The sequence below is a fragment of the Phyllobates terribilis genome, unplaced genomic scaffold, assembly GCF_046119375.1.
Source record: "Phyllobates terribilis strain yellow unplaced genomic scaffold, ASM4611937v1 Scaffold_35__1_contigs__length_13245226, whole genome shotgun sequence".
In the NCBI taxonomy this organism is placed as follows: Eukaryota; Metazoa; Chordata; class Amphibia; order Anura; family Dendrobatidae; genus Phyllobates; species Phyllobates terribilis.
This window is the reverse complement of record NW_027362795.1, coordinates 2,747,801-2,762,986: the sequence shown is the minus strand read 5'-3', so window position 1 is coordinate 2,762,986 and position 15,186 is coordinate 2,747,801. Positions and strand designations below refer to the sequence as shown.

At 46.4% G+C, this 15,186-nt stretch overlaps 1 protein-coding gene across 1 annotated transcript in view; it reads right to left on the bottom strand.

Moving 5' to 3' along the window:
* The window catches only part of LOC141182585 (uncharacterized), a 54,159-nt gene extending 50,524 nt beyond the window's left edge, over nucleotides 1–3,635 (bottom strand). Inside the window, exons 1-3 of the mRNA XM_073660738.1 lie at nucleotides 3,503–3,635; nucleotides 3,322–3,419; nucleotides 3,034–3,124 (exon numbers count right to left, since the gene is read on the bottom strand). Of these exons, the coding sequence (XP_073516839.1) occupies nucleotides 3,034–3,124; nucleotides 3,322–3,419; nucleotides 3,503–3,635 (322 nt within the window). The remainder of the gene's footprint in view (nucleotides 1–3,033; nucleotides 3,125–3,321; nucleotides 3,420–3,502) is intronic.
* Between the last annotated feature and the right edge of the window lie 11,551 nt (nucleotides 3,636–15,186).

Genomic DNA, 15,186 nt, shown 5'->3' with positions numbered 1-15,186 from the left:
GCGCAGGTGTTCATTGGGGAGATTGTGAGGCTTCACGGGGTACCCTCCGATGTGGTGTCTGATCGGGGGTCTCAGTTTGTGTCCAAGTTCTGGAAGGCGTTTTGTGCACGGCGGGGGATGCATTTGTCATTCTCGTCGGCTTTTCATCCTCAGACCAATGGTCAGACGGAACGTATGAACCAGAGCTTGGAGACATATCTTCGGTGTTTTGTGTCTGAGAACCAGGAGGACTGGGCTTCTTTCCTACCTCTGGCAGAGTTTGCTCTCAATAATAGGCGGAGCGAGTCCACTGGTAAGTCCCCGTTTTTTGGGGCATATGGTTTTCACCCCCAGTTTTGTACTTTCAGTAGGGGGGGCTCTTCGGGGGTTCCGGAGGAGGAACGATTTTCCTCATCTCTCGCTTCAGTATGGAGAGGGGTGCTGAAGAATCTGAATACTATGGGGAACCGATACAAACGTATGGCTGATAGGAGGAGAGTGTCTGGTCCGGACCTAAGTGTGAACGATCAGGTATGGTTGTCTACCAGGAATATTAAACTTAAGGTTCCCTCCTGGAAACTGGGTCCCAGGTTCATCGGGCCGTACAGAATCAGTTCTGTTATTAATCCGGTGGCATTCCGTCTTGACCTCCCCCCTACGTTTAAAATTCACAACGTGTTTCACAGATCATTGCTTAAGAGGTATGTGGCGCCGGTGGTACCGTCACCTTTACCTCCCCCTCCTGTGGTTGTCAATGGTAACTTGGAGTTCCAGGTATCGAGGGTCATTGATTCACGCTTTAATCGCCGGTCCCTTCAGTACTTGGTTCATTGGAAGGGGTATGGTCCTGAGGAGAGGATGTGGGTTCCTGCGTCGGATATTAACGCAGACCGATTAGTTCGGGCCTTCCACACGACTCACCCGGATAAACCTGGCCCTGAGGGTCCGGAGGCCCCTCGTAGAAGGGGGGGTACTGTCACGGGTGTGTTGCCACGAAGATCGTCACGAGTACACAGCCTGACTTCTCGCAGCTGACTTGTTGGTGCTTTGTGCTTTCTCGGCAGTGAAGGAGTTAATTCTCTCTCTCTCTGGGCTAGCTGAGGTCCAGCCTCGCCCAGCTGCAATCAATGCTTCTTTAGTGAGACTCCTTCATATTCCTGCAGGTCTGTTTGGGAAGTGTCGGTGAAAGCTTTTCATTCAGACTTACAGAGCGGAGCGTGGTGTTTGGAGTTGCTGAGATAAGTGTATTTGGAGTGTATTTTCCCTTCCTCGCTTTATCATTTATCTCCTTTCCCGTTGGTGTTCCCTCTGTTGTAGTTGTGTAGAAGTTGTATGCAAGGTGGTTTTGGTTTTTCCCTTGTACTGTCTCGTTCGTCTAAATACTGTGTGTGGGCATATTATTTCTGGTTCCCAATTGTTGTGATCGGGGTCCTTCTCAGGACTAGATTACTGAGGTGCAGGGATCCTCAGGAGGTAGGGGTTACGCTGGCGGCCTGGACCTCTGTACCTTTAACAGTACCTCCAGGTTTAGGGATTAGTCAGGGCCCCAGCTTAGGGTCAGCTTAGGCCCCCTACCTCCAGTATTCTGTGACAGTGTGACAGTAGTACCATCCAGTCTGGCAGTTAATCTGCTCCCTGCTTCAGCCATTTGGAAAGCACCGCACCCTACTAAAGCTGGAAGCATATTGCGGGAAGCTGCCAGATACAGCCTTGTTCTCCTCTGGTTCAGTCCTCTGTGCTCAGCTCCCGGCTTGTGTATTTGTTTCCTGTTGTGGCCTCGGCCCATTTACTGACTACTTTTGTATGAATTTGTATTTTCACTGACCTCCATGTTCTGACCCGGCTATCTGACTATTCTCCTTGCCATCTCACACCACAGAACATTAGATAACACCATGGCCCAAGCTTAGGGGTCTCTGTCTAAGTCCAAATCCATGTAGAGGGGTTAAAGGATGATGAGCAAGGCAAACCCTGGGATCTGGAAAATGGAGTAGATAGCACCAAGCCTGTTTGTGGTAGCCATCTTTTGAACTGCCAGGTGACAACGAACAGAAGAATTCCAAAGTTATCACCATATAAAGTGACACGCGTCAGATTTGAAAACTGGGCCCAGATAGGAACACAAAACTGGCTGCAGGAAGGGGTTAAATCAGAGTATTTTGGGTACTAACTACTATAGTCAAAACTGAGTGTATAGATCCTAACACATCTACTGAAATAATCAATCTCAACAGTCTCCATCAGTAAGTAGTGAGTAACTAGTGGTGAAACCTCTCTGGGGTAATTAGAGTATGGGGCTCGGTGGCTCTTCGTAATCTAAACTATCGTAAGGGACAATATTTTCTGTCAGATGATTTTCAAGAAGAAATATTAGACATTCAAAGAAAACTTTTTATAATAATGCAGAGATGAGGTGTCTTAAATTTATCTTAGAGATATATCGTGGCACAGGTGTAATGTTTTTTTCTGTTTAGTTTATCACAATCTAGTTTGAAGTTAGTCGGTTTTAAAAGAAACTGAAAAGTCAGGATAAAGGGAAACTCTGCTGTTATTGTACAGACATTCACATTTGGCCGTCACTGCAAATTTAATGTTGTAGATCATAAATGTGAAGTTTGGCCAGAAAGACTGGACCTGGTCTTGTAGGGACCATATGAGCACATTCAGCAGCGCAGAAGGGAGAGAAGGTAGATTCATCCAATAAGATATCAGGGATCTAGGAAGCCAACAGCATCATTACCCTCCGCTTTCACTTACAGTCCCATCATATTTTTCTTCAAGTGATTTTCTGGCTTTGTGGTTTACAGATCTGGGCAGGTAACGTCTTCTAATCACAGGGAGTAGGTGGATCATCCAGGTTGTAAATTCTATGGAAAAGGGTTTCAATGCCCAAAATCATTTGAACAGTTTTGGGTGGAAGAGAATGTTGTGGTTTAGAGGCAAAATGGTGATCACATGATAGTAATACAGCCGGACTACACAACCGATAAAGCAGCCACAGCCGGTGACTGAGAAGAATCTGTGACTTCTCTGCATTTAGTGGTTACTACTCACCTGGGTAGTCATATGTAGGAATCTCCTCTTTACACCGCTCATCACCCCTCACATATGTCTCTGTAGTATTAATATGGGTCAGATCTTCACCCTGAAACAAATATTGTAAAAGTCACAAACAGATGAGAAGTCACATCTATGATCAGTTCTAATCCTGCCATCTCCACCGTTCTCATTACACAAATAGAAAACATATAATACTGGTGGATAAAACAAGACTGAGCACAAGACCTTCACAGCCGTCTACACATCATAGGGGAGATCTCATGACACCTTCTCTCCATCTACCTGATGATCCTGAGGAATATTGGGATCTTCTTGTTTACAGTCATGTGGAAGAAAAGGATGGGGACATCTCTCTGGTGTTGTCCTCTTACTGGATAGATCTGGAAGAAACACATACAGAGACTGAATTCAATCTTTACATACAGATAATTATAGGCCGTGTGTATTTAGTCCTGTCTATTACCTGGTGATGTGTGGGGCTGGGGAACCTCCATCATGATGTCCTTGTACAGATCTTTGTGTTCTTCTAAATACTCCCACTCCTCCATGGAGAAATAGACGGTGACATCCTGACACCTTATAGGAACCCGACACATATAATGATACAGTCATCCCCCCGATCCTTTCATAGCGTTACTGTATAATGTCCCAGCAATGTCACCTCTCCAGTCAGCAGCTCGATCATCTTGTAGGTGAGTTCTAGAATCTTCTGGTCATTGATGTCCTCATGTATCAAGGGGTGAGATGGAGGCCCTGTGATTGGGCTCAGGGGTCTTTCCCATCCCTTAGACACAGGGGCCTGACAGCGTACACTAGCGGTCTTCTTCACTAATGTGTAATCCTGGTTATGGAGAGACACATTATTAAATCTCACTACAGACATTTCCAGAGTCCTCACCTCTCCAGTTCTGTCCATCTGTTATTCCCATAGATAAGAATGATGTAATGTGACGTCATCAGAATCTCTCACCTCTCCAGTAAGCCGGAAGAGGATCTCTAGGGTGAGGTGTAATATCCTCTCCGCCATCTTGTCTCTGTCCATATTCATCTTTGATGGGTCCATAAGGAAAATTCTCTTAAATAGAAGATATTCACTGAGAGGATCTGATATTGTAGGGACCTGAATGAGAAGATGATGAGCCTATGTAACATCATAAAAATCCTGTGTAATAATACAATTACTGGAGATAATAAAAAGGAAACATATGAGGAGATATATTATTTTACAGTATTTAGTTTTCTTCTTTACATATAGTAATAAAACCTATATATTTTAGGCCACAGACAACAAGCAGTTTCTTTCTTGGAGTCTGTAGCTGAACACATTTCTCAAAGACTCATCTTCCTTATTGCTAATTCTCGCCTCATTTACCGACACTAGAATCAGCATTAGCAATACTGCAGGAGATCTTCATTACACGTGACATGAGAAATAACTACTTCATGATGAGGACGACATATTCATCTTCTACTACGGCTCTTGAAACATATTTAGCCAGAGTGCTTCACTGACTACATCTCCACCGGCCGTCTATATGAATGTTTCCCGTCTTCCCCGGACTGTAATCTTCTATCACGTTAGATCTCATGTCTGATTCACACACAGAAGTTTGAGGCCGACACATGGTAAGGTTTTTATTATACATAGCAGGCCTATCCTGAATGGGTGCACCTTGCCATGGTGGGATAGCTTTCATGCTATTTTTGATCAAAAACAGTGTTGCGAAGAACCCTATTTTATTTAAATGCACTTTTGCTTTTTACTTATTTATTTATTTACAGCAGGGTTTATGACCATTTTTCTTCTTATAGGTTTTTTTTCTGATTAATGGCCCTAGTAAACATACATTTATGTGCTGCATGGATACCAACTAAAACCAAGCTCAAATTCTGTGTTTTTTCACGAGCACCATAGTGGCCGTGTGGGAAGACGCTATGGATGATACACCCCTAACTATCCAACTATCATTTGGTAAAAATCTCATAGGTCCTGGATTCATTAGTACCTGCACGAAGAATGGGGCTAAGTGAGTATTTATTAAAGGGAATCCACTCAACCGACTACCCCATGGCTGATTAAAGGGAATCTGTCACCCGCTGGGACTTATCTAACCTCTAATATGGGGATACAGGTGATAGAAATGTGAATCTATACTTACCTGTATGCCTCATATTAGAGGTCTGTTTGCTGTGAAATGGCTTTTTATTCAGTGAAGATTCCGATGCTTGCGGGCCGCGAAGAAGTTCCCTGTGACGTGCAGTTAGCATGTTCAGGTCCCGCGCACTTCACTTTTTACGGAAGGTGCAGCTGTACTGTGTACTATGCAGTCATAGTACTGCAGGGATCTTGTGTGCAGGTGCCGGTGAATCACGGTGAATTCCCGGCGCCTTGGCTCAAGATCTCTGCAGTACTATGGCTGCATAGTACAGAGTACAAGTGCGTCAGTACCATAAAAAGCGCGCAGGCGCGGGATCTGGACATGGCGAGTGCACGTCACAGGGCACTGTGACATGCAGGGAAGGGGGGAAATATTTTAATCAACACAGTAGGCGGGGATTTCTTCCCGTCTCCTGGCCAGCAAGCATAGGAATCTTCACTGAATAAAAAGCCATTTCACAACAAACAGACCTCTAATATGAGGCATAGATGTATAGATTCACATTTCTACCACCTGTATGTCCATATTAGAGGTCAGATAAGTCCCAGGGGGTGACAGATTCCCTTTAATCAGCCGTGGGGAAGTCATAAAACCAGATATGTATCAAGGTATTGTAAGGTGGCTAATGGCCGCGTAGTCGACGAGAGGTATGTGTCACAGAGATGGCTGGTCTCTGTGATGTAACCCGGAGTGTTTCTCTAGGGCACATAAGCACTAAGAGGATCGTTTGGTGCACCTGGGAGCCGGGTTATGGGTAGCTAGGAGAGAATGGGTGGGTCCAGCTACCCACATACCTCACCTCTGGGTGTGGTTAACAGCCTATAAAATGGAGGCAGTTGTTTGGCACATGGTCTGTGTGTTTGGAGGGAGAAGACCTCCTGTGTATGTTTGTCTTCAGACCAAGCCAGGACACTGGACGCTACTCCAGCTTGTGTGCCACACAGGCCTGGCTGAGCAGAGACCTGCTAAGGACATTTACTTTGTTTGCCTGATCTAAAGGCTATTTGCTTTTCTGTTTGGCTTCTGGGTTTATGAAGCAATAAACCCACACGAACTTTTAAAGGAACATGCCTCACGTTTTCCTCCTGTCGCACCCAAGTGAGTAAAACCTCTACAATTGGTGTTAGACGTGCGGGCAGTGTTCTCAGCAGAGATGTGTGACTGCTACAGGAAAACTTGCATGTCCTGGGTGAAGTCTGTTGCAAGCCAGCAAGCATCGCCATTGTAGCAACAGGAGACCAACAGGCTGTTGCTACAGCAGATCCAGCAGCACCAGCAGGAACAATGGCAGCAGATGCAGCTTCTGGCAACCGCCATCCAGGGCAGGAAGAATGCCCCAAACCTAGGTCCGGCTGATGACTCCCACGTCCCGAAGGCAGTAAAACGGGCTTTGCAGAAAATGACCCCTGGGGATGACATTGAAGGTCGTTGAGAGGGAGAAACTTCCGCCAGAGCAGTGGGCAGAGGTACTGGTGCCATACTTGATGGGAGAGCCCCAGAAGGTGTACTATGATTTAGCTTTGCAGGACGCCAAAGAGTATGCCAAGCTAAAAACTGAGATTCTCTTGCACTTGGGGGTGACAATAACTATCAGGGCACAGCGGGTTCAGTGCTGGGCGTATCACCGGGACAAACCACCTCGCTCCCAAATATTTGAACTGTTGCACCTGGTTCAGAATTGGCTGCAGCCGGAATCCTCTACGCCTGCGCAGATGGTAGAGCGGGTGGTGATGGACCGGTTTGTGCACTCCCTGCCGAGGCCCATACAGACTTGGGTTGCCCAGGGTGATTCCCAGAATGTGGATGAACTGGTCAGACAGGTCGAGAGATACCAGGGAGTTGAAGATTCCTTGGGAAGGCAGCCCACTCCATACTGGGGATCCAAAGTCCCTACGGGTGACGTTGTTTGCTGGAGGTGCCGCGGCCCAGGCCATATAGCCGCCCGTTGTCCCCTGATCCCTGAGCCGATGGATTGCAGCATAGGATGCCGTTGTTCATATTATGCTTATCTGGCCTGCAGTGTAAACTGTTCACCTAGCGAGGGGCCACAAGCATATCACGTGAAGGTGAACGGACGGGAGTTAATGGCACTGCTAGATTCCGGGATTCTGGTGACCCTTATGAGGACCACCCTTCCTCACCAAATGATCCCGGGGAAAAAAGTTGGCATTCAGTGCATTCATGGTGAGGCTAAGGATTACTCCATTGCCAGAGTGGACATTGAAACGGCCCACAGTACTGAGTCCCACGAGGTTGGCGTCGTTCAGAACTTATTGCACCCTATTATTATAGGCTGGGACTTTTGTTTGTTTTGGGATCTGTGGGGGAAGGGTTCCCGGCTTGCTGGCTCAGATAAGAAACCAGTTAACCTTGATGAGGTATCACCACATCCAGAGTCTGACAGGATTCCCTTTTGTGTCCTTGTGGAGGATAAGGAGGTAGCGCCCCCAGAGTCTGCCATTCCGGAGTTAGGAGTGACCAGTGAGAATTTTGGGTCTGCCCAGCATAGAGACCTAACTCTGAAGGAAGCCTTTAATAATGTCACTGTTATAAATGGGGTTGCACAGGAGCCAGGGGCTGACACAAGATTTCCCCATTTAACAGAGTACGGCAATAGAGCAACAAGCTAGCTCAACAGTAGTAAATACAAATGAAGTCCAGCAAAGCCAGGAGGGCGGAGCCGGATTAAATAGGCAAAATGGTCATGTGACCAGCAAACTAAATAAAACCTAACAGGAGAGTTGTAACAGTGGGAGTGGTTAACTGGCACATAGGGCAAGACCTGCAATACTTAAATATACTCGCTAAGGCCTTTGTCAAGGAGATTGTCAGACTACATGGTGTTCCTACTGACATTGTTTCTGATAGGGGACCTCAGTTCGTGGCTCGTTTTTGGCGTGCCTTTTGTGACAGGTTGGGAGTTCATTTGTCGTTTTCATCCGGATATCATCCTGAGTCTAATGGCCAGACAGAAAGGAAGAACCAGGATGTTGAGCAGTTCTTGCGTTGTTTTGTGGCAGACAATCAAGAGGGGTGGTCTGAGTTTCTGCCACTTGCTGAATTTGCTCTTAACAACCATACATCCTCTTCTGCTGGGTGTTCGCCTTTTTTTTGTTGTTCTGGGAGACATCCGTCTTTTTGGTCATTTTCCAAATTGGTTTCGGCTGTGCCTGAGGAGGAGAGTTTTTCCGGTGATTTGGAGAGAGTTTGGACGGATGTGCGTGGTAATCTTCAGGAGGCTAACAAAAAATCTAAGAGGTACTTTGATAGGAAACGGCAAGAGGTTTTGTTTGCTGTTGGTGACATGGTTTGGTTGTCCTCTAAGAATCTGCGATTGAGGATTCCTTCTAAAAAATTGGGTCCCAAGTTCGTAGGGCCCTTTAAGGTACTTCAGATAGTTAACCAATCTGCTGTTAGGCTGGAGGTTCCTACGTCCTGGAGGATTAATCCGGTGTTTCATGTTTCTCTGTTGAAAAAGCTGATGTGTCGGATGGTGACGCCTCTGCCACTGTTCCTCCGGTGGTGGAGGACGGGGAATATGAAATTTTCCGCATCCTAAATTCTAGACGGTATAGAGGGAGTTTGCAGTATCTCGTCGCTTGGAAGGGTTTCGGACCTGAGGATAACTCATGGGTGAGGGCGGATGATGTTTCTGCCCCCAGACTTGTCCGAGCGTTTCACAGGAGGTTTCCTGGTAAGCCTGGACCTAGGGGATCCGGAGGATCCTCTTAGAAGAGGGGGTACTGTTACAACTCTCCTGTTAGGTTTTTTTTAGTTTGCTGGTCATATGACCATTTTGCCTATTTAATCCGGCTCCGCCCTCCTGGCTTTGCTGGACTTCATTTGTATTTACTACTGTTGAGCTAGCTTATTGCTCTATTGCCGTACTCTGTTAGTTTTGCTAGGTCTTATGACCTCTTTGCTTTTTGTTGTGTGTTTGTCTTTGACTGCTACTATTTCTGCTAGGAGGTGTCCAACTAAATCCCAGTCCTTAGATCTTGTAGGGATCCCTCCCCCACATCTATAGGACTGCGTTCAGACTAGCCGAGGACTTTAGCGGGTCTGATCGCAGGATCAGGTTCCCCGTTACATCGTAGGGATCTAGTTTAGCACTATTGTAGGGACAGATCTCCTGCCTTTCCTTAGTCTCTGTAGCAGATCATAACACCCACCTCTCACTTTCGAAGTCACCTCGTGCCATTTGGCCATTATTGAAGTGCCGTTCGAGAGAATTGATATAGACTTGGTCGGTCCCCTGGTTGAATCTGCTCGTGGGCATGAATATACAGTCATATGAAAAAGTTTGGGCACCCCTATTAATCTTAAGCTTAATGTTTTATAAAAATTGGTGTTTTTGCAACAGCTATTTCAGTTTGATATATGTAATAACTGTTGGACACAGTAATGTTTCTGCCTTGAAATGAGGTTTATTGTACTAACAGAAAATGTGCAATCGGTATTCAAACAAAATTTGACAGGTGCATAAGTATGGGCACCTCACCAGAAAAGTGACATTAATATTTAGTAGATCCTCCTTTTGCAAAAATAACAGCCTCTAGTCGCTTCCTGTAGCTTTTAATGAGTTCCTGGATCCTGGATGAAGGTATTTTTGACCATTCCTCTTTACAAAACAATTCCAGTTCAGTTAAGTTTGATGGTCGCCGAGCATGGACAGCCCTCTTCAAATGATCCCACAGATGTTCAATGATATTCAGGTCTAGGGACTGGGATGGCCATTCCAGAACATTGTAATTGTTCCTCTGCATGAATGCCTGAGTAGATTTGGAACGGTGTTTTGGATCATTGTCTTGCTGAAAGATCCATCCCCTGCGTAACTTCAACTTTATCACTGATTCTTGAAAATTATTGTCAAGAATCTGCTGATACTGAGTGGAATCCATGCGTCCCTCAACTTTAACAAGATTCCCGGTGCCGGCATTGGCCACACAGCCCCAAAGCATGATGGAACCTCCACCAAATTTTACTGTGGGTAGCAAGTGTTTTTCTTGGAATGCTGTGTTTCTTTGCCACCATGCATAACGCCTTTTTGTATGACCAAACAACTCAATCTTGGTTTCATCAGTCCATAGGACCTTCTTCCAAAAAGAAATTGGCTTCTCCAAATGTGCTTTTGCATACCTCAGCCGACTCTGTTTGTGGCGTGCTTGCAGAAACGGCTTCTTTCGCATCACTCTCCCATACAGCTTCTCCTTGTGCAAAGTGCGTTGTATAGTTGACCGATGCACAGTGACACCATCTGCAGCAAGTTGATGCTGCAGCTCTCTGGAGGTGGTCTGAGGATTGTCCTTGACTGATCTCACCATTCTTCTTCTCTGCCTTTCTGAAGTTTTTCTTGGCCTGCCACTTCTGGCCTTAACAAGAACTGTCCCTGTGTTCTTCCATTTCCTTACTATGTTCCTCACAGTGGAAACTGACAGGTTAAATCTCTGAGACAGCTTTTTGTATCCTTCCCCTGAACAACTATGTTGAATAATCTTTGTTTTCAGATCATTTGACAGTTGTTTTGAGGAGCCCATGATGGCACTCTTCAGTGGAGCTTCAAACATGAGAACAACTTGTAAGTGGCCACTTTAAGTAGCTTTTCTCATGATTGCATACACCTGGCTATGAAGTTCAAAGCTCAATGAGGTTACAAAACCAAAAAATGTGCTTTAGTAAGTCAGTAAAAAGTAGGTAGGAGTATTTAAAATAAGAAAATGATAAGGGTGCCCATACTTATGCACCTGTCAAATTTTGTTTGAATGCAGATTGCACATTTTCTGTTAGTACAATAAACCTCATTTCAAGGCAGAAACATTACTGTGTCCAACAGTTATTACATATATCAAACTGAAATAGCTGTTGCAAAAACACCAATTTTTAGAAAACATTAAGCTTAAGAATAATAGGGGTGCCCAAACTTTTTCATATGACTGTATATTGGTTATCCTGGACTATGCCACACGCTATCCTGAAAAGATTCCACTGAGAAACTCCTCTGCAAAGCGTATAACCTGCACGTTGGTCCACGTGTTTTCCCAAACAGGCTTACCAAAGGGAGATACTCACAGACCAGGTAACTCCCTTTATGAGTAAGGTGATGAGGGAGTTATGCAATGTCCTGCAAATCTCCCAAGTGAGGATTTCAGTATACCATCCTCAGACAGATGGCCTTGTCGAACGGTTTAACAAGACTCTGAAGAGTATGCTGAGGAAGGTCATAGAAAGGGACGGCAGAAACTGGGACTGTCTCCTACCATATCTGTTCTCCATCCGAGAGGTTCCACAGGCCTCTACAGGGTTCTCGCCATTCGAACTCCTGCATGTCCGACATCCGCGGGGTCTCCTGGATGTCGCAAAGGAAACCTGGGAAGCAGAGGTCACGCCCCACAAGAGCGTTATCGAGCACGTCGCTCTGATGTAGGAGATGATTGCGAAGGTGATGCCAATCGTAAAATAACATCTCCTCCAGGCACAAGAAGTTCATGCCAGAGTCTACAACTGGTCAGCCAGAGTGAGGCAACTCAATCCGGGAGACCAAGTCCTTGTGCTAATTCCTACGGTGGAAAGTAAGTTCTTGGCTAAGTGGCAAGGGACATATGAGGTGTTGGAAAAAGTGGGTGAAGTGAACTACAAGGTTCATCAACCGGGACGACGTAAACCATACCAGATATACCACGTCAACCTCATCAAGCCGTGGCAAGACAGAGAAGCTGTGGATGCTAAATGCTTGCTGGGCAACCCAGAAGGTGACGTTGGCGCAATAGCGGAAACGCTAATGAAGGCTGAGAAACAGCAGTGTCGGGAGTTGCTGCAGAAGAACCAGGATCTGTTCTCGGAATTGTCGGGCTGCACAAGGTTCATAGAACACGAGATTCTGACGGAGCCACATGTGCGGGTGAACTTGAAGCCCTATCGGATACTGGAGGCGCAACGAGAGTTAATCTCCAAAAGAGGTGGCTCGTATGCTGAAGCTCGGTATCATTGAAGAATCCAAGAGCGGTTGGTCGAGCCCGATCGTCTAGGTCCCAAAGCCCGATGGTGAGTGGAGATTCTGCAACGACTATCGGAAGTTGAAAGAGGGCTCCAAATTTGACGCATATCCCATGCCACGCGTCAATGAGATGATCGAGAGGCTTGGGCCAGCAAGGTAAATAACCACCTTGGATCTGACGAAGGGATATTGGCAGATCCCCATGGCACAGGGAGCCAAAGAGAAGACTGCGTTTTCTACGCCGGACGGATGCTTCTAGTATATCCAGATGCCGTTTGGACTGCAGGGGGCCACTGCAACCTTCCAGAGAGCCATGGATCGCATCCTTGCATCCCATAAGAAATATACCGCAGCATACCTGGACGATATTATTATCTTTAGACCAGACTGGGAGAGTCATCTGGAAGAAGTCCAGGCTGTGTTTGATGCTCTGAGGAAGGCAGGGTTTTCAATAAACCTGAAGAAATGTGCCATGGGGAAAATAAGAAGCCAAGTACCTCGGATATGTAGTGGGTAGAGGCAAGATAAAACCCCAAATTACTAAAGTGGACCGCTGTAGAAAAAGCAAGTCAGAGCCTTCCTGGGAAACGTCAGATACTACAGAAAATTCATCCCAAACTTCACCATGATGGCCGCACCCCTGACTGACCTCCTTTAAAGGGACAAAATCAGCCATGGACAAGTGGACTGCAGAGGAGGAGATGGCCTTTCAAGAGATGAAACTGGCTCTGTGCAGGCAACCGGTCCTGGTTGCCCCGGACTTCAAGAAGGAGTTTATACTCCAGACAGATGCCTCAGATGTCGGTTTAGGAGCAGTCCTTTCCCAGGAGATACACAGGGAGGAGCACCCTGTCCTCTACCTGAGTAGAAAGCTGTCCTCCTGAGAGAAAAATTATTCAGTCATAGAGTAGGAGTGCTTGGCCATAAAATTGGCAGTGGACACCTTACCGTACTGGTAGGTCGAAAATTTAAATTAGTATCCAACTATGCCCCACTCAGATGGATAAGGGAAACAAAGGGAAAAATGCCAGGGTCACCCGCTGGTTTATAGCCCTACAGGACTTCCACTTCCATGTAGAACATAGAGCAGGGAAGCTACATGGTAAAGCCGATGCCCTCTCCAGAATCCCTTGTCTGGTAGAAGAAGGTCCCAAGCCCCACGGCTTAAGGCAGAGGGGGGATACATGTAAGGTGGCTAATGGTCGCGTAGTCGATGGGAGTTATCACAGAGATGGATAGTCTCTGTGATGTAACCCGGAGTGTTTCTCTAGGGCACATAAGCACTAAGAGGATCGTTTGGTGCACCTGGGAGCCGGGTTACGGGTAGCTAAAAGAGAATGGGCGGGTCCAGCTACCCACATACCTCACCTCTGGGTGTGGTTAACAGCCTATAAAATGGAGGCTGCTGTTTGGCACATGGTCTGTGTGTTTGGAGGGAGAAGACCTCCTGTGTATGTTTGTCTTCAGACCAAGCCAGGACACTGGACGCTACTCCAGCTTGTGTGCCACACAAGCCTGGCTGAGCAGAGACCTGCTAAGAACATTTACTTTGTTTGCCTGATCTAAAGGCTATTTGCTTTTCTGTTTGGCTTCTGGGTTTATGAAGCAATAAACCCACATGAACTTTTAGGGTATGTGCACACGATGCAGAAATGCTCAAGATTTTTTCCTGAGCGTTTCTGCATCTCTCTGGCAGGAAAAAACACATGCGGATTGTACATGCGGTTTCCTGCCAGGGACATGCGGAAATGAAGCGGTCTTCACTTTCATTTCCGCATGCGGGTTGACAAGCGCTTCCCAAGCGATTTTAGCATCACTTGGAAAGTGCTTGTCAACTTCACACTATATAAATCCATGCAACCGGCAGTGAAGACTTTAGGACCTTCCGACGTCAGCGTCACGTGACCCGTCACATGACTCTGACGTCAGCGAAGGTCCTTCATTCAACCGCGAAGTGCCCGGGAACCAAGCAGGAGCGCTGCGCGGGCCGTCAGAAGGTGAGAATATATATATTTTTTATTTTATTCCTTTTTTTTCAATGGTACCTGGGTCTGGATGAGAGTCCTCTCCTCCACACCCGGGTACCATCCGCACATTAGACCGCATGAAAAGCGCATCAACATATACAGTGATGCGGCTTCCATGCGGTCTAATGCAAGTCAATGGCGGCAAAAGAGCAGCGTTTCCGCAAAATTAATTGACATGCTGCGGATTTTTGAGCGCAGCGTTTACGCTGCGGAAAAATCCGCATCATGGGCACAGCACATGCGGATTTCAATTGGGGAACATTGCTGCCCTTCTACCATGCGTTTTTCATGCGTTTCCGCAACTGCAAAAACGCTGCGGAAACGCATTAAAAACGCATCGTGTGAACTCAGCCTTAAAGGAACATGCCTCATGTTTTCCTCCCGTCGCACCCAAGTGAGAAAAACCCCTACGATATGTATAAAGGAAAGGGTATGGTACTCAGAGAATGTTTCAATAATCCGCCTCAATGCGTTTCCCCAATAGATTCATCAGGAGGCTTGATACAGTGATGATAATTCATGATGTTCAGCATAGTGTGCCTAATAGCCAGGTGTCCATGTTTAAATAGCCCACTTCATCCAAAACCCCTCCCAGACTAGGAGGCCCATTTCCATTCCTAGAGGAGAATTGTCACAGGATATACAGAATGGAGTCTGTCTACAATAATGTACTGCACCTACGCTACTTCTCATGAGCTAGAGGTTCGATAATGTCCATCACCTAGTGTGCATGTCGGGAAGTGACGTGCTTTACACTGAAAAGCCAGATAAACTGATTGCCGCCGCGCCACTCATACCTGTGACTGTGCATGCCCATAGTTATCATTCCACGCAGGAGCGCCTCTAGGATCATTGTCCACAAATGCACATGCCCAGATGTCTGCATTCCACTCCAGAGCGCACATGGTATTGATTGCATTCCACCAACAGAAAAATCCTCTCTCTGAGATCAGCGTCATGGGAGACT